At 39.5% G+C, this 19,808-nt stretch overlaps 1 protein-coding gene across 3 annotated transcripts in view; it reads left to right on the forward strand.

Annotated features, from left to right (window-relative positions):
- The window catches only part of dock5 (dedicator of cytokinesis 5), a 49,620-nt gene that overhangs the window by 14,237 nt on the left and 15,575 nt on the right, over positions 1-19,808 (forward strand). For all 3 annotated transcript variants that reach the window (XM_042487931.2, XM_088077068.1, XM_088077069.1), the window contains 22 exons: positions 823-904; positions 1,497-1,626; positions 2,830-2,902; positions 8,099-8,214; positions 8,378-8,503; positions 8,640-8,764; positions 10,518-10,616; positions 10,823-10,895; positions 10,997-11,100; positions 11,328-11,508; positions 11,826-11,923; positions 12,032-12,121; positions 13,552-13,652; positions 13,796-13,930; positions 14,016-14,127; positions 14,557-14,627; positions 14,862-14,968; positions 15,142-15,278; positions 17,058-17,153; positions 17,365-17,463; positions 19,333-19,503; positions 19,628-19,728. In XM_042487931.2, the coding sequence (XP_042343865.1) occupies positions 823-904; positions 1,497-1,626; positions 2,830-2,902; positions 8,099-8,214; positions 8,378-8,503; positions 8,640-8,764; positions 10,518-10,616; positions 10,823-10,895; positions 10,997-11,100; positions 11,328-11,508; positions 11,826-11,923; positions 12,032-12,121; positions 13,552-13,652; positions 13,796-13,930; positions 14,016-14,127; positions 14,557-14,627; positions 14,862-14,968; positions 15,142-15,278; positions 17,058-17,153; positions 17,365-17,463; positions 19,333-19,503; positions 19,628-19,728 (2,427 nt within the window). The remainder of the gene's footprint in view (positions 1-822; positions 905-1,496; positions 1,627-2,829; positions 2,903-8,098; positions 8,215-8,377; positions 8,504-8,639; positions 8,765-10,517; positions 10,617-10,822; positions 10,896-10,996; positions 11,101-11,327; positions 11,509-11,825; positions 11,924-12,031; positions 12,122-13,551; positions 13,653-13,795; positions 13,931-14,015; positions 14,128-14,556; positions 14,628-14,861; positions 14,969-15,141; positions 15,279-17,057; positions 17,154-17,364; positions 17,464-19,332; positions 19,504-19,627; positions 19,729-19,808) is intronic.

The raw sequence follows: 19,808 nt of genomic DNA on the forward strand, positions 1-19,808 counted from the left end.
CATTTTTGTTAAACATTTTTGGCATTTTTTTCTTCTTTTTTGGGGCATTTTTTATAGGAAATTTGAAAAAAATAGGAAATTTTTGTATTAACTTTTTTTCTAAGAAAACAAGTTTGGAAGGCAAAATATCTTTTTAAGTTTTTTTCCCTTTTTACAAAAATATTTTTTTTCTTTCATTTTTGAAAGGTAGATGTCTTTACAAATCGCCAGAATTACACTATTTATAATAGACAGAGACTGTTAAAACATAAATTATTTTTGGATTTTAAAATTTACAGTGGTCCTTGTACACACAATGCGAAATGCTGAAATTATGTTAAATAGACTTTGAATCTATATATGTTTGCAAATCGCATGGAAAAGTGAGAAAAGAAAAAAAGGAGTCCATGAAAATACATGGAAAAGTTTTGAAATTTTGTCCATGACAATGTGTGGGGACTCTTTTTTTTTTGAGTATTCCACTGCAGCAGCCAGCGGACATTTTGGCTTTTCATAGTAGTAACATTGCAGGGGTAACTAATACCATTAATGGTGGCTGTGTTCCTTTTAGTTATGACGGTAAGCCAGGTCTTTCTGCCATTACCTGTGTTTGGCAAATACAAATGTCTGCTATAAAAACAGTCTATAGGGAACAATATATAATCACATTGTTACTATTCAAAATGCAGGAGTCTTAGAATTTTCTTGACACTTAAGGTTTTATCTGGTGAGACTGCTTAAATAATGCAACATTTTGCACGAGATATTTTCTGTTTTTCTATTTCTCCAGATGCCTATGGATAACGTGATATCTAACTGTGATTCTTATTTAAATTCATGCAGCGAGAACTTCCTGGTGCGCTGGGACAGTATGGGGATGCCTAAAGAAATTGAAAAACTCAACAACCTGCCAGCGCTATTCACGGTAACTGAATCCCAGCCCACTGACTGTATTCCCTCTGCTTCGGATTTCAACAATCCAAACGCCGCCTGAAATCTGTAACAAAGAAGACAATTTGCTCCTGGACCGCTCTTAATTTGCTGAAAGTTTCGCTGAATGGCTCACATTCACGGCGCATCTTTGAAAATTTGAATACATTTGCCTCCATTATATCGCTGCTGTTTATGTTAATGACACAGTCAGCAGTTGCCTGCAAACAAGCCGCTGTGTTAACCTACATGTGGGCCATGAGGAGATAGTGGTTCAGAAACTACATTCATCAAGGCAAAGAAGTGAAATTTAATTATTATATTTACTTCCTCAATGCACACAAGTCAAGACTCTTTGGCCTTGAAAAACCTCCAGAAAAATAAATACACAAAGATGCTGGAGAGCAATATGTTTGAGCCTTTTACTGCATGCTTTTATCCTGTAAAACCTGCCATCTGGTCTGCAGCTCAGGCCATATGAATGCATACAGTAACAAGGGTAGTGATACACACAGCCTGCTGTCTTTTGTATGTAATCACTTAACATGCCGTAATAAATCATTTTTATGGTTGTCCTCTGCGTCCAGGACCTGAGCAGCAGTGACTTGATGAGGCAGCGTCTCTTCCTGGTGTGCCAGATCATCAGAGTAGGCAGCATGGAGCTCAGAGAGGGCAAAAAACAAACCGGAGGACTGAGGAGACCATTTGGTGTGGCTGGTGAGCTGCTAATATTTGTTTAGGCAATACAAAAGTCAGGTTAAAAAAACGCCCAAAACAAATGCCACTCCTCGCTGGTGCAATAGTTGCATGAATAGTTCTGTGGAGGTGTAAAAATGAAGGATCCATGTGCTGAATGAAATGGGAACACCTGCTTCCTGACCTAGAAAATGCTTCCATTCTGCCTTGGCAAAGGAGTCGGTGGAAATTGGTTTAGCACCCGTCTTTTTGTTTTTGGCCAGATGATTAGTGGATTTGATGAGGAATGGTTTCCTCTGGTGTTCCAGCAAATGGACTGAAACCAGAAGTCAGAAAGAACGTTTCACTCAGAAGTCACATTATTCTTAGCCAGGGGAAAAAAATCACTTTAGGAAAAGAGCTGGGTGGAATGAGCCATTCAGAGGCATTTGGAGATTGAGGACCCTCAATCTGTTTTACTATGCTGGCTGTCTGCCGCGCCAGGCAACAGGTGATTGTGATCCAACACCTGGCTCAGATTCTGTTTTAGAAGTAGAAAATACAGAGTTAGAGGAGTTAATGAACTTTAAAAGCTATTAACCATTTAAACCCTGGATCGATGTCAGTTTTCTTGTGCTTCATTCAGACACGTATTACTGGCATTTTAACCCCTTGAATCTGAGAAAATTGGTTTGATTTCTTTTACAAAAAAAAATGGAAAAACATCATGAGCAACCTGGCAAGAAATGTCCAGCAAACTGCAAAAAAAAAAAAAAAAAGTAAAAGATGACAAGGAAATTATCTGAAAATTAGCCTGGGGAGATTATTAGATATTATCAAAACATGAGGGAGAAATGTCCAGAAAAATATATATTTAATTTATTTTATTATCTATTTAAAATTAAGTTAAAGAAAAAAAACGTAATTTAATCTTTATATCATTTTCTTGAGGTTGTTTACTTTCCTTTTTTTTTTTTTTTAACTGTCCCTCCATATTTTCAGGTAAAGTTCTTGTTTCTTTTTACTAATTTCTTGCTATTTTTTGGGCTATTTCTTGTGAAGTTGCTCGTTGTCCTCTTGTTTTTGAAAGAAATCAAGCCAATTTGGGTTTTCAAGGGTTAAAACAAGTAAATTCCTGCTTTTTTTTCTTTTTAAAATAATAATAAAAAGAATTTCCTCTGGTAAATGAGCTTATCCTTGACAACATTCTGCTGCCTCACTCTGATACTCCCTTTGTCATTGCAGTGATGGACATTACAGATACCGCTCATGGCAAAACAGACGATGAGGACAAACAGCATTTCATCCCCTTTCAGCAGTGAGTCTTTTTTTTGATGTTGTCACACTTCTCATTCGGTTAACAGGCTCAGCCTTGTTTGTCACAAAATAATAATGGAAAAGAATTGGAACAGGTCTCGAGTTATATTTGCTTACTGCGCTCCATCACAGCTGTTTCAAGGATGCAATTCAACTTTTCCTGTGTTGCATTTTCAAGGACAAATGCATAAAAACAAACTTCCTGAGTGTTAGTACTTCTCAAAGGCGGGCTTCAAGGCCACATTTTCATAGCACCCGCACAATAAGGGGATGAGGACGATGATGCGTTCACAGGGTTCCTAGATGGAAGAGCGCCAAAAATATCTTGACTGATTCTTGACATCTAAACCCAAATTTTCTAGTGGCTTTACATTTTTTTGTGGTGTCTCACTGTGTCACAGTTCACTGTGTCTTCTTGGGGAGGTACAGACCAAAAAACATGTTTCTGTGGGGTAGAATAGTTATCAGGGCTCATCAAATGCTTGGATAACTATTAAAAATACTAAATGTAGATTTATATGACAGTATTCTAACATGAAAGACAGAAGCATTTTACAGTTTGTATATGCTAATTCAGAATAAAGGGGACCTATGAGGCTCATTTCCAGGCTCATACTTGTTTTTGCTTTTCTACTAGAACATGTTAACATGCTTTAACATTCACAAAACACATTATTTTGTGTTGGTAAGGTAACTCTTTAAATGTTATAGGTTACAAAACACTAGTTATCCTGTTAAAACTACTGTAGAAATGAGTAAAAATGTAACTATTTTAATTACTTTATCAAAGTAATTTGAACTATAATATTTTATTACTTTTTGAATACTTTTCTTTTGTGAATGATTGCAGTTAAAGTAACTAGGCCATAGATCAGGTTTGACATCTAGCAATTCAATGCTGACAGCATTTTCAGGGCTGATAAACAAGCTTTACACTGTCATGTTAGAACATTTTTTTATATTCAGAAGGAAGATATTGTTGAATTTCCAGCAGTGAAAGGCGTTTTGTCCGAGGATTTTGCCACTCACCTCGGTGCAGCTGGCCTGTTGCAGCACAGCATGGCAGACTCAGGTTGCTAGGAGCAGTGTGCATGATTTGATTGGAAGATAAGAGGCAGTGCAGATTCCAACAAGAGAACCAATCAAAAACAACAATTGAAAGTTGAATGTATACTACAAAATGAATCGATGCTGTCTGCATGTAGTGACAACTCTTTGTAAGCCAGCTTTGTTGACCCTGTTGTCCGGAAATATGCCAAAAGAGGGCCTTCTATACGGTGAAAAAATGCAAAGCAATAAAATAAATGTTATTTTCTACATATAATTAAGAAAAAAATGTTTTTAATTAGTTTTTTTAATTTTTATTTTATTTTAAATCCCTTTGTATTCACCAACATTTAATTAGTAATTGAAACTTAAATACATATTTTTCCTCAGCAAGTGTAACAGATTACAGTTACATTTATTTTGTAATTTAATTACATAACAATTATTTAGGTAACAAGTTATTCCCCAACAGTGGTGTTGGAAAACCTGTGTTCACCCTCCGTCTGAAAACGCTCCGTTTTAGCACGTGTCTGTTAAAGCCCACCTCCTGAAAAAGCTCAGTCTGCTCTGACAGGCCGGTGTTTGCAGGTCTTCTGCACCTGCGCTCTTGATGTCTTTGTACCGTCAATGTCGAATATAGGGGCACTTTCTGTCATGACAAATCAACAATAAAAGATTTTTAAACCAAAATCTTCATAACCAGACATGTTCCAGCAGGAAATCAATCCGAAATTGGGAAGAAATCAACAACATCAGCAACAAAGGTTACATGTTTCCCTGACGTTACCATGAAGCTACACGTAGCAGTGTAGCCTGGGTGATGTAAACACTTGCAGTGTACACTTGACCTCCGTTTGTCGTGAAAATAGAAAAAATGCTGGAAACAAAGTATACAGAACAGTGTAAAACCTCATGAGGTTTTTGTTCACAGAGATTACTTTTACATACATTTACTTCATTATTTCATTTTCATTATTTTATTTAATATGAACATCATTTATATGACAGAAAAATAATTCAGTTAAATCATTTTTATTTATAAAGCCCACTATCACAAATCATAATTTGCCACAGAGGGCTTTACAGCATAAGACCTCCTCCTGTCCTTAGACCTTCACAGCAACTAAATAAGGGAAAGCATAATAGGTTTCCTTCAAGCACAGTTTGTTTTCTCAGTAAAAACGACAAAATGTTTCCAGGACATGCACTTCTCTGCTCGTAAATAAACACTAACTCTCTAAGCGTGTTCCTCACAAAAGACAAACTATACCACAGAACCACCTGTTAATCTTTCCAGCCGTGATGAGTGCATCCGTACTGAGTGACAATTTGTGAATATTCATCATAAACTAGATAATTACAAACTAATAACAACAATGTCTAAATGGAATGGTATGGAAAAGTGTATATTTCCTAGATTAAAATAACAACACGGCCCTGATATTTATTTTGACAGTTTTTCTCAGCTGCTTAAGCACATTTTCTGAAACACTGTTGCATTTCCTAAAATAAGTACAATTACCAATTCAAACCATGCAGTGCAGTACAAAACTTAATTTGTAATTTGCAAAAGGCCATCAAAACATTTAACTTGTGAGTCAGAAGTAATTAATATCATCTGCAGGTTCGTGATCGCCCCTGAAATGACATGTCCATTTTTATCACTGCTTAATCATGACTGTCATTTGTCTAAGGAGCTGTGTCACTGACATTTCGTTTCTGTATTTTACACCTACAAAGAGTGAGCCAAATAGTGGAGTCCAATAATCACAACAGCCAACTGATGGTGTTATTTAAAACTCTGATTAAATGTCAGTTTCAGCATTGTTCCTGCAGTGTTTACATCTGTTCATAGAAACCTCATTAGTTCAGCAGTAATGTAAAATGTAAAAAGTAAGAAGCTAATTTCACAGTGAGGAATATATTATATAAGTAAAAACAGTTATGGCCCAATTAGACAGAGAGCATTTTAGCTGCTTTCTTAACTGATTTCTGTGAGAGTGAAGCATCTTTTACGTTTTTTCCACACATTGTGCTCTGTGCCCTTGACAGCTTGAGCTGAAAAAGCTTGAACTCAGTTTAAAAGCATCTGATGCAATTGGCTGCGGCGAGGACACAGCATCTGTACATGGGGCGTCCGCTCAACTAACTGAGCTACTTGCCGCATTTACTGTTAGCTCTTTCAACATTATCACAGGCGAGCTGCTGGACATATCTGATCAAATTGTCTCCTCAACTAATTTCTAACATTTCATACTGTAATCAACTGTAATTAGGCCCAATGATTGACAGCAGATTGGCAAACTGCTCCCGATTCATCCTAAAATACGCCTTGATTTGATTTTTGATTTGTTTTTCATTAGGAATTTTAAAAGTACAACAACTTAAAACATTACAAAAAAACACTTCTTATGTGGTCCTCGGTGGAAATGGCAAACAATACTTTGGAACATACACATAACTGCAAACAAACAAGTAACATGATAAACCTGCTCATCCCCCTTGCAAGTCCACATTCATAGTTGGGCTTTTGGATTTTCGATCATAGAATTTACCCCCCTCAAGGGTGAAAAGACCATCATCCAGGTAAAGCTCCTGGAGCAGCTGGTGATAATCCTTGGGTTTTCTTTCCTTTTAGAGGGTCCTACATAATGTTACCTACACGAATCCCCATTTCCATGTGACCAAAATTCTGTATGTTAACAGCCTCTCAGCCTCAATCAGTGCCCTCCACCTCTCCATGTTTTATGCAGATTTCTAAGTACAGGTCTGTGAGTTAACATCACAGCAAAACAATGGCAAAGCTAATGACAGGTGATTCTGTGGTTTCCTAGCAACAATTTTAAAAAGATGCAGCAAGCTGTAAAAAGTGCTCTGTCTGAATGGGGCAGGCTTCAACAAAAAAAAAGGCAGTGTGGCACGTCTTGCTTTTTGCAACCTGTAGAAATGTCCTTGCAATACATAACAATCTTTTAACATGACGGAACCTTCCCCCTGCTGTTATGTCCATACAGGCTACATGTAAACTCTGTCCTACCTGTATGTCCACCTGACCAAACTGCTACGGTATGCTGAGAGTCCCTTCTACATGATTGACCTATTGTTCCTCTATGACATTTTATCTCAACCATACTCAGTAACAGTGGTACAGAAAAACAGGATGACTAAAAAAGAGGCATAATACAAATACTATGGTATATCAAGCATATCCAATACTACAGTGATACTTAACATACAGTCCGCGGGCCAAAGTGATTCACACTGAGAATTGTTTTTGTAATTTTAGTATACACAAGGTACCAGAGTGTTTAAAAAAGCAACAAAATAGAGCTTGTTTGTCAAAAAAAGTGCCAGTGAAGGATCCCCCGCACCTCCCAACAGAGGTCTTACCCTCTAATGTCCTAGTGTCCCAAAATCCTAGAAATGTCCTAAAATCCTACAAAATGTCCTACAAAATGTCCTAAAATTTTAGAAATGTTCTAAAATCCAAGAAAAATCCTAGAATACTAGTACTGTCCTAAAATCCTAGAAACATGTATGGGGCTGCCTCGACTGGCTCTTGGTCTCCTGTCGTTTTGCAGAAGTCAGTTCGAGTGAACTGACTGAAAGGGAGCTCAGTTTCACCCCACGTAGTCTACTATTGTTCGAGTTGTACCTTTAAATTGAATGTATAAAGGTGATAAGTCACAAAAATTCAAGGATGGACACATTGTCCCTTGCGCTGTAATTGAATTTGTCATGTCTAAGAGTTACACAGTTCATTAGAAAAGCCGTGTAATCCAATTTGGTAACCATGACTCACTGATGCACCACTTGATCAAGATATTTGTGCTTACACGATGCAGTTATTATCTGTATGGATACATCAGGAAGTACATATACTGTGGTGAGAACATGAACTGTGCATTTGAGGCTTGCACAGTGTTTTTGAGTAACATGTTTTTCATTTGACACATGTGAGAAAGCACTCTGTGTTACTTTGGTAGCCACTTCAGGTGAGTTGTGTGTGGGGAAGGATAATGGTGCATCTTGTCAAGAGATCCAAAAAGCCTCACGTTGCCTCTGCAGCTCCTCTGTCCATTTGTTTGTCACCTGTCAGACATGCTGTCAGCTGCTTTCTCTCACACGCCTCCCGATGCTTTTCTCCCAGGATAGCTATGGAAACCTACATCCGTCAGAGGTCTCGAGTCATAGGAGAGAACGAGCCGTTCACTGCTGTCTTCAACAAAGTCATCGCGACGCGGGAGGTCAATCACAAAGGCCAGGGTAAAATGAAGTGCTCACAGACAGTGTGTTCCCCTGTGATTTTAGAGGGCCGCTCTAAATTGACCTTTCTGTTTTTTGGAGAAATAAATGATGTGTGAGGGGTCTACAGGGTGGGTCCTTTTGGTGTCTGCCTCATTGAATTTCTTTACATGTTTGCTGGCAGGGCTGTTTGTGACCCTGAAGCTCCTCCCGGGGGACCTCGTCCAAGTCAGGAAAGACTACCCCCACTTTGTCGACCGCAGCACAGCTATCGTGAGGAAAATGGGCTTTCCAGAAATTATCCTCCCAGGTGGATTAAAGTCTTTGTTGCTGGGCATTGCTCCACATACGCCATGGTCATGTTCATTTTAATTGCTTACAGAGCCGTGAGAGGGGTTCATAAATTCTCAGCACATCCACCTGATCATCTGTTGTCCTTTCTCCAGGAAACGTGAGGAATGATATTTACGTAACCTTGCTGCAGGGAGAGTTTGACCGTGGTAAAAAGAAGACCCCGAAAAATGTAGAAGTCATCCTGAGTGTGCACGATGATGAAGGCAATTCCATGGAGGTAAATAGACCAGTAAATGCAACAAATTATCTTTTGTTTCCAATTAAGCATTGTCTGACTACACTTGCTTCTTATAACAGCTCTTGTAACTGCTGTCAGTGTTGTACAGTTTAGCCGTGCCATTCATGGCCCCTAGATTATAAATCCTCCTGACTTATCCTCCAGCTCTTCCATTATGTTGACATTAGGGGTTTTAACTCTAAAAATCCCCAAAACTAATCTCTGTTCATTAAAATAACATATTTAGAAGATTATTCCTTAAAAAAACCCTTCAAAGCCTTAAAATGGGTTAGATGTAACTCTACACCTTTGTCTCATTAAGTATGCATGAATGTATGAATATGCAAATTAGCCCCACCCCTCAGCTGCACGCCTGCAGCATGAGCGTACCTGCTCACCTTTGACTCTACTCATTAAACACACAAAGCTCTGCTTATGAACTGTAAATAATATGAGCCCTCATCTCGACTACATTATTAAACATCTAATAACGTGTTGCTGATATTAGACAAACCTTGTTCTTGGCTGAATCCATGTGCTGGGAAACGTCATTGGTACACCATAGTTCCAAGGAAAAAATGCGCAGCCACACCTACTTGACTACTTATTTTGCTCATCATTTGTCTTGTATCATATAAAAAACACCATATGGACATATTAACAAGGTCCAAAACTTGAATATCCGAGGAGGGGGTCTTTTAGTGAAATCTCTCAACAATATTCCCGTCCCTCTTTGAATTGTGGTAAATCCGATTATTTCCAGATTTTTCCTCTTGTGCGACTATCAGATCAGTATTTCTACTTGTCTGATAGTTGAGGTTATGACCAGATACCTGCAAAAGTAACAAAACAACATCAGCCTCAGTTTTACATTGCATTTAGTGCTCAAGTTCTGATCATGTGAACCAAGGATATTCAATAAAAAGTTCAATTGGGCTTTTGGATTTTAGAACTAGCAAATGTGGATCGACCAGGCATTTTCAGCAGCCTCATTAAAGTCTGTTTCTTTTAGCTTTCGGGAATGACAATTTTTAACAAATAAAAGATGAATGTAGCAAAAAAATAGCAGATTATAGTTTCATTTTTAATCACACATCAGACACATCACAAAGTGCAGAAGCAGAAAAAAAGAGCTGTTAGTGCACAGAACAATAACAAGTGGCAATTACAGTAATCAATAACACACTCTGTCTCTCTTTACTGGTATCTCTGTCAAGTGTTCAAGAAATATGATGTAGGGGCACCCAGTAGCTCACCTGGTAGAGCAGGCGCCCCATGTACAAAGGCTTTGTCCATGCTGCAGTGGTTGCGGGTTAGATTCTAACTTGTTCCCTCTATCTTTCCCTCTCTTAAAAAAATACATAAATTAGTTAATAAAAAAGAAATAGGATGTATTTTCCGACTTGTTGAACACAGCCCCAATGATTTACAAAGACTACATATAGATGGTACTGTGTCACATGGGAAAAAGCTGATTTGTGAAAGACATATTGCCATTGTCTCTATACCAAAATGTACATCTGGTCTCATCAGTATTTCACATGTGTAACTCAACAGAGATGAGAGGAAAGTTAGATGACTCACTCATCAGCTGCTTCCAGACACTATATGTAGTTTACATATTTTTTCATACAGTAAATCAAATATATGTATGCTGAGCCACTCTGAGGTTGCTTTGGGCTGAATGTGGCCCGCAGGCTGCCAGTTGAATAGGCTTGATGTGAACTAATCTCCTTCCTTCATTTTTCGATAGAAAGTGATATTCCCTGGGGCCGGTTATGATGGCATCACAGAGTACAAGTCTGTCATCTACTACCAGGTGAAGCAGCCTTGTTGGAATGAAACGGTGAAGGTAAGCTCATGTCAAGCACCCACATGTGCAGCTCAGTGGTTCCCAACATGATATCTCATGTTCTTTAATTAGTTCTTCAATGAATTAATCCTCAAGGGAAGATATTGACACAGGACGTGCTATTCATACAAATCTCCCGGCAGATAGCAATTTTTCCATATGCATAATCCCGTGTTCACATTAATTCCCCCTCTGCTTCCTCCAAGGTGACAATCCCCATTGAAGACGTCTGCCGCTGTCACCTGAGGGTGATGTTTCGACACCGATCCTCCCAGGACTGTGAGTGACTGTGTCTTATTTGTATGACAAGCACCCACATGTAATCCTGTCACCATGTTAAATACAACCACAGTGACTGTTGGCGGGTGTGTATCCTTCAGCTAGGGACAAATCGGAGAAGCCCTTCGGTATGGCCTTCGTCCGGCTCATGAGAGGAGACGGGACCACACTAAGAGACGGCAGGCATGAACTCGTCGTCTACAAGGTACCGTTGCGGGATTTGTGGTTTTGCATGAAATTGAATTCCCCGCATTTATCTTTAAAATGCGCAGGGAATTGTTTTGATCTAATTACACCAAATTCGCTGTCTTGAATAGCTGACAGTGGGTGGATGGATTATGCATGAGTCTCCCCTCAATCAATAAATATGAAATTAGATCTCCATCGATCAATATGCTTCATGATTCATTCCCCATTTCATGAATTTCCTAGGTTGATGTGAAAAAGGCAGAGGATGCAAAGGTTTATCTCACTTTGCCAGCGACTTGGGCTGAAGTGGAGGAGAAGGAGAAGCAAACAGGGAAACCGTTCCACCATTCAGGAGTGATTCCCGTGACTAAGGACAGCTTCCAGATCGCCACGCTCACCTGCTCCACCAAACTCACTCAGAACGGTACTGCAGGGCACCACTTCTATTTTTCCTCCCTATTCTTCCAGGCTCCATCCCTGTGATAATTAAAAGATGTTCTGTCACAAGTCAGCTTAAAGAAATGAAACAGATTCTACAGCGGATAGAGGTGCTCTGATGCCCCCCCCAAGATTGACTTGAAATTAATTAAACTGATCTGTGTTGCTAATATTTTGCTGATGTGTTGATGTTGATTGACGTTGATCTAATTAGGTTTACATTGAAATTCCAGGGTTTTAACGTGATTATCGAGGAGATGTTACTTTAACTCCATGTATCCTGATTTGTTAATGTTGTCTCAGTGGATTTGCTCGGCCTGCTGAACTGGAGGTCAAACCCTGAGGATCTGGACCAGAATCTGCAGAGGCTGATGGAGGTCGAGGGAGGGGAGATTGTTAAAGTGAGTCATCCGCTGCACTAAACATGTGATATGCCGCCATATTTTATAGATGTTGTGTAATGTCCTTTTTAATGACACTTTTGTAACAAGTTTCTGGTTTATACACAGTTTCTGCAGGACACTCTCGATGCCCTGTTCAACATCATGATGGAGACCTCAGAAAAGGAAACTTATGATACGCTGGTGTTCAATGCCTTGGTTAGTGTTTCTGTCTGGCCACAAAGTCAGTGGTTGATAACTTTAACCATGCAGTGTAGAGCTGTTAATTACAGATCAGTCAACATGACATTAGAGATCAGTGTTGTTAGGATTTTATTGATGCAACATCTTTACTGATACTGCTTATGGATACCAATACCTATCAGTAGTCTTATTGATACTATTCTCCATAATTTTGTAAGAAAATAAGACATGACATGAAAAAGATGTCATCACTTTTTTTCCCCAGAAATAACTAGTTAAAATATTGCCTGAGATTCCTGTACAAAAATTAAGGAAGAAGCGAATGCTACAAATGTTGGTGGTGCCCTTAATGCTGCTTCATGACCAGAAGCTAAACTTAAACGATACTACCAAAGAGCTATAGTCCTTGAGCTTCCCAGAAGCAAACAGACAAAGACAACAAAGAAAAATAACATAAGCATGGATTTTGAAAATGCATGGTATGTTTTAATGAATTAGTGTTACATAAACAACAGTAGCAACACTTTTTGTCCAGGAGCTTATTGATATTTTGGGACAGACCGGTCAAGAACTGCTGCCAATTTAGTACCGTTTCTAAATGCCTATCCACACATGTCGAACAAACCAGTAATTCTGTGGCTTAACCCAGCCCTTAAAGGTCCAGTGTGTAGGAATTAGGGGTATCTGCTGTTAGAAATTGTATAGAATAATCACTATGTTTTGCATTGGTGTATAATCACCTCAAATAAGAATTGTGTGTTCGTTTTATTAGAATGAACCTTTCACATTAACAAATGGAGTGGGTCCTTATCCACAAAGTCCATCATGTTGTTTCTACAGTATCCCAGAACGGACAAATCAAACATTGGCTCTAGATAGGGACATTCCCATTTTCACATCAGCCACCGTAGTTCTCACATGGGAGAATTTGCAGTTCTGCAACCTCACTGTTAACATTAAATCCTACTCACAGGACCTTTCAGGTGAAGCAACGGCAGTGTGATGTTCAGTTTCCATTAGCAGTTTCCCAATACAGCTCGGATAAATAATTATAAGAGTGAACATTAATCAGTGAGGTATGTGATATCATTAAGATAAAAAGATAAACATCAACACCGGATCATATATACTGAGTGTTTTCTGTAAATCCTTTGTGCACGTGAAGGTATATTGAATCTGCTGTGGGAATGGCGGACTCTGCCACTAGATATTCAAACTCTTATATGGAGAGGTAATAACACAATAACAATAACACATTGACTTACTTTTGCTGAGAAACTGCACATCATAGCAAGCATCAGAAAAAGAGGTTTGTTTTCAATAGAAAGTTCGGGATTTGAATTTGAAGGGGCCACATGAATCACTGATATTCTGCGTATATATGTTCTGTCAATTTGGACTTGGACTTTGCTCTGAATTTGCTCTCTCCTCTTTTCTGTAACCAGGTATTTATAATTACACTTATTGGCGACATCAAATTCCAGCACTTCAACCCGGTCCTGGAAACCTACATCAACAAGCACTTCAGTGCCACTTTAGCTTACATGTGAGTCTCTATTCTGTATTTCCAAACCTTTGATCGCTTACACCTCTTCACACTGTTTATTTTTAGCACGTCTGTTGCTCTTCCTCTCCACCCACACCCAAATTAACAGCAGACCTTGATGTCTGACTCATTCACTTTCTCAGGAAGCTCACCCGGGTGCTTAACTACTACGTGGGCCACGCCGAGGAGCCCGCCCTGTCCGAGAGGCTCTACGCAGCCCTCAAAGCCCTCAAGTACCTGTTCAGGTTTATTGTACAGTCCCGGGTCCTCTATCTCAGGTATTAAGAGCCGCAAAAATCCACTTTTCACTCTCTTGTTCTATGGATGACCTCTTCTGATCTAATGCCAGGCTTTGATTTTCAGATTCTACGGGAACAGTGAGGATGGGGACGCTTTCTTTAACTCCATTCGCACCCTTTTCCTGTCTTTCAACACTCTAATGGACAGACCGCTGGACGAGGGAGTGAAGATAAAGGTAAGTTGAAGAGGAATTGTTAATGTGCCCAGTAGACATTCTTTGTTTAATGTATTCTATTCTTGCATTATAGAACTGAAAATCACGTGGAAACATTTCAAAATTGATCATTTTTCTAGCTTGCAAATAAAAGTATAATACCACCGGACAGAATCTGGAAAGTGCTGTAAAGTGCTGTAAATGCTTTTATTTTCAGGCATAGCATTTTATAGTGTTGCATGCAAATGACTGCAGCCGTCCAGCTGTGAAAATGTGTCATGGACAAGTTACTGAAAAGTTTTACAAATTACCTGTAAAATGAGTATGGGCTCCCTGTTGGCATTCTCAGCGAGGTGAGGACAAGTGGTGGTAAAAAGCTTGTTTTACTAGAGAATAAAAAACATCCCTGTGCTTCAGCCTGATGAGACCTGATTCTTTGCTTTTTTCCAGGGAGCAATATTGAAATACCTCCCCAGCATCATTAATGACATCCAGACTGTGTTTGATCCAGTGGAGCTCAGGTAACTCTCCAGAGGGTTTGCACAGCAGGCAATGATAATTGCTTGACTCACTGCAAATTATCATATTTACTTCTGAGTAAAGGAGGCGTTATTCTCAATTTTTGCTGCTGTAAAATCAACCTGTCATGTGTGCTGCTCATTAGTCCTCTGTGACAATAATTACTGGATATGAAATTTGAATAGCATTCCAATTGTCACAGCTGCTCTGGGTCTTTTCTTTCATTCTCTTCTTAGTGTTCTCCTCGCGAAGTTCATTGAGAGCATTCCCGACTCGCAGCTCGTGCGTCAGAAGCTTGGCTGCATGTGTAAAATGGTGGAGAGTGACCTTTTCAGACAGCCAGGTAGGAGTCCTCGAGGCTTGAAAACCACATAATGACATTTCACACAAGATGAAGGTGAAGAAAAAAACCAAACTGCATCACACTTACATGCAAGTTTGTCAGGTCAGCTCCATTTAACAGAAATGTTCTGTGCGATCAAATGAGCTCGGTCTATCACTGTTCCATCGCCACAGATTGTCGAGATGTGCTCCTGCCACTTGTTACCGATCAGCTTAGTGGGCAGCTGGACGACCACTCTAGCAAACCGGACCACGAGGCCTGCGCCCAACTGCTCAGCACAGTGTTGGACAACCTGGACCGCAAGGACGTGGTGAGGAGGCAGAACTCACCTTTAGACACACAGAGATTACAAATTTTATGGGTCGGTAAACACAAATTACAGAAAAACACATTTAGTCGGCGTGAGTAAATGGGTGTAAACAGCCAAGTGAGTTTTCTCCACAGGGCGGCTGTGCTCGCCCTGACAGACAGGGTAAAGAGCTCAGACATCTGTGGGGACCTCAGAGTAAAACTGCTGCTGTTTTGCATAGAAAGGAGCCAATTGAGGTGATTCTGGGCTCTCTTTAGAGGCTTTCTGGGCACGTCCAACTGGAAGGAAGCCCCGGGGCAGACCCACAGCATGCTGGAGGAATTACATATCCCATCTGGCCTGGTAGCACCTAGTTGTCCCCCAGGAGGAGCTGGAGGACGAAGATGTGTAGAGGAACATCTGGGCTACCCTGTTTAGTGGTTTAAAATGGATGGATTGTAGGAACATCTAGTCACGCAGATTGTTTGTTTTACTTGCTCTAAGTTTTAAGATATTTGTCTTTAAGTCCTCTGCTAATGCCCCAACATGATGGAGGTAACTGGAGTTTTTTTGGTTATGCACACAGCATCGAAAAATCGCAACAACATCTTTTTCCACAAGGATGTCCCAGTTTAGGGTGATTCATAGTTTTTGCAGCTCCCATTTTTTTGCGTTGGTGTGTTTGTGTCACTGTGCAATTACACCATCAAAACATTAGTTGGTGGTGGGGTATTGTGCTGCTGTGTTGTGTTTCTGTCAAGGCAGTTAAGTTTGATTGCTGTAACTAATACACTTAAAACACAAATAAAACATGGCTTATAGGCGACAATATAAAACAAAAGTACAAAATTCAACTCTGTTATAAATTACAAGGTTAACAGACAAAATAGTCCTTTTGCAAGAAAGATTGCCCCGCAAATATAACATACTAACATTATTAGCATAAGCCTATGACATTTTACATTACAGAGTTTTCTTTTACTAATATGAAGCCAGGAAAAACAGCAGCAACTAACAAAGGTAACATTAAAAAAATACAGCTCCATTATAAGGTTCGCTGACAAAACAGTTGTCTTTTGCTAGGCATGTTTTCTCCACATATACAGCATGCTAACATTATAAGCACAAGCTTATGACATTTCCTGTTGCATAAATTAGCCTAGAGGCTAGCAGAGGTCTTCTCTTCAGTCAGGCTATATTGTCAATTCAAGGCAGAAGTGTAAACCCACTTTTTTCTCTTGATAATATCACTTAGAGGCTTTTCTTCAAAGAAAATGTTGACAAATGTCCTTCACAGTTTCGTAAAGCCTGAGGTGACATCTTCAAATTCTTTTGGTCCAAAAGTTAAATATAATTAACGAAAAGTAAAAGCAGCAAATCCTCACAATTGAGAGGCTGATATCATGAAATGTTTGGCATTTTTATTGAAACAGTCAGTTATCACAAAATAGCTCAGCTATAGTTTGCTACTTGTTTCTACTGAAGATTGAGTCCGAAAGAAATCATTTATGTCTGATTTCCATGCCGCTGTTGAATTTTTTAAAATGTGTTATTTTTTTCAATACTCTGAGTGCAACACAAAAGTAATTTCATTCACCTCTGCTGCAGTATGGTAGGAAGAAATCTTAAAATCTAGGGAAAACAAAGCCTGTGCTCTCCAAATGAGCGAGAGTTATTTTTTTTCCCCCTTTTTGTGTAATTTGAGTGAAGTGACCCTTTGATACGTGCAACACTTTGCAGCATGTCTGTGTCACTGTGTTTCAGCTGGTAATTGTACCTGAGGCTATTCTGTCTGTGCAGGGTCCAACCAGAGGCCACGTTCAGCTGATAATGGAGCGGCTTCTTCGCAGGGTTAATCGCACTGTCATCAGCATGGAGAGATCCTCCCCTCTCATTGTAAGACATGCTGCACTGTTACAGAGGAAATATGTCCTTGATCGCTATGTCCTCTGCATTCATTTCAAATATACTGATATACTAATACATAAGCAATTAAGTAGTTCAAATGACACAAATACAGCATGCGGTGTGCTGCACATGCAGTTTCTGTTTGTACAAATGCTTCACAGTGAAATTATGTGAGTAATATCTGACTTCTCTGTGGCAGGGCCACTATCTTGCCTGCATGACGGCCATACTGAAACAAATGGATGACATGCATTACGCCCACTACATCAGCACCTTCAAGACCAGACAGGATATCATTGTAAGTGTCCTGGTTCCTCCCCTGTTGGCTACATCTTGTCCTGAAGCATCTCATCAATAACAGGCATTAAACCACCCAGGCCACTTACTGCTCCTTAAGGGAATATTGATTATAGACATTTCGTGCAATGGATTGGACTGACATGATGAGGATGTCAGTGGGTCTCCATTATGCCGCAGGAGCATTGTGTGTGCCTGACATGTAGCAGCACTGCTGTGGATCTGCTTAGTTTGGATATTTTCCATTGTATTTCTTTAAGGGGATAGTGCAGAATTTTTAAGTAAGGTTATATGAGGTTCTTATTCATAGTCAGAGTATTACATGCAGTAGATAGTGGCCTGCACACCCCCAGTTTTAAGAAGTAGGCAAGAGTACGGCCACAGAAGCTAAGCAACATACAGTATTTGAGACACCTGAAAAACTATAAATGTTAGTATACATGATATTAAGAATATTTCATCATTTAACCTTGCCAGCACACAGCTTTTTCTGACGGGGGACTGAAGTAATGGAAGTAGCTAACACTAGATCAAAAAGCCGTTAAATGTCACCAAATGATATCACACACTCCTGGTGACATTGTCTAATTAATGGAAGCATTACATCTTCAATAAATTGGATTCAATTGAAAAATAAAACCAAATATTTGAATGGCAGGAGAACTATGGCATAGATACTATAGTGCACTACTTTCTCAAGCTTCGATTTTAGAGATTGAGAGTGTCAACCTAACCACAGAAACTTGCTACAACTGAACTCCAAAGGTGAGCAGAATCTCCTTTCCTCCAGCCAGTCCCACACCTGCTGCATGGTGCAAGAGGAGAGCAAAGGAGATAACTGGGCTGATAGTGGAGGAGCCATGGGCTGTGATTACTGTGAGAAAAAAGCATGAGTATTAATTGCAATATCACATATTGCTCTCTTTTTTCCTGACGGTCTGAATAAGTTGCTAAATTTGCACCCCAGGCTCAAGTTCAAAATGGTAAAAAAAAAAAAAAAGTCCAGAATTTTTTTGTTTAGTTTCGACTGAAGCTGCTCCTGGCTAAGTTTGACATTTGTGACGGTCTGAATAAGCCGCTTAATTTGTCCCCTGCTTTTTAGTAAAAAAGTAGTAAAGAAGGTCTCAGAATTTGCTGCCAAGTTGCAACACTGCTGAAGCTGTTATTAGTGCTGTCTTAAAAAACACCAGACTCCTTTGGCAAAAACAGTAATTTTACCTCGCTGAACACTGAAGTTCCTGGTCCAACAACACTGCCTCAATCAGTTTTTTTGTTTAATTTTGTGAGTTTAGTGAATCTTACCTAACCCTTCAAAACACCAGATTCACACAGTCACACACAAGTGAAATGATCAAGGCAGAGGTTGACGAGGAACTCCAGTGTTCTGTGAGGTAAAATTACTGTTTTTGTCAAAGGAGTCAGGTGGCTTTGGCAGCAGCATAGATGGATATTTTGGTTTCAGTTCCCCCATTGGAAAGGGCTGTCTAACAACAGGTAAAGCTGTGAAAATGCTCTTAGTATAGCATGCACTTAAACTTAACAGCCCAGTTGAAATACGTATTCCGAATGAGCTGCATACATGTCTTAAGAATACTCATAAAACCTGAATAATACTGGCATAAGCCACGTCTTAATTGGAAAATGCTGCACTCGCAAAAAATCCTAATTCAAATGGAATATGCTGTTTAAATGACCCATATCACATTCTGAATACTGTCACATTCTGAATAATAGTGTGCAGGGAAACGTAGTGAATCACTAAGGATAAGTACCTCATACAACCCCACATCAAAAAAAACCAAACTGTCCCTTTAAAGCGCCAATGTGCATACACTTTGCAGTAAAGATTTTATCTCTCTGCTGCACTCAGGACTTCCTCATGGAGACATTCATCATGTTTAAAGACCTCATGGGAAACATCTTCCCTTCTGACTGGATGGTCATGAACCTGGTGCAGATGCAGGTCTTCCTGAGGGCCATCAACCAGTACTCAGACGTCCTCAACATGTACTTCTTGGACGAGGTGCATTTTGAACACCAGGTGTGTCTTTGTCCTCCCTCGCCTGGGTAGAGGTTACATTTTTTATTTAACACAAAATCAAAAGCCAGTGTTATGAGAAGGTAATTATGGTATTAATATTTGAAAACCCTGCTTCCCCTCGCAGCTGTGGAATAACTACTTTCATTTGACCGTGGCGTTCCTCACCCATAAGACACTGCAGCTGGAATCTTTCTCTCAAGAGAAACGAAATAAGATACTGAACAAGTGAGATCATTTACAATTCATCAAAAAGATAATTTAAATGGAGAAAACTTAATTTAACAGTCCTTTGATTTAAATTTGCC

The sequence above is a fragment of the Plectropomus leopardus genome, chromosome 4 (assembly GCF_026936395.1).
Source record: "Plectropomus leopardus strain MGB_pleo_1.0 chromosome 4, ASM2693639v1, whole genome shotgun sequence".
Classification (NCBI taxonomy): Eukaryota; Metazoa; Chordata; class Actinopteri; order Perciformes; family Serranidae; genus Plectropomus; species Plectropomus leopardus.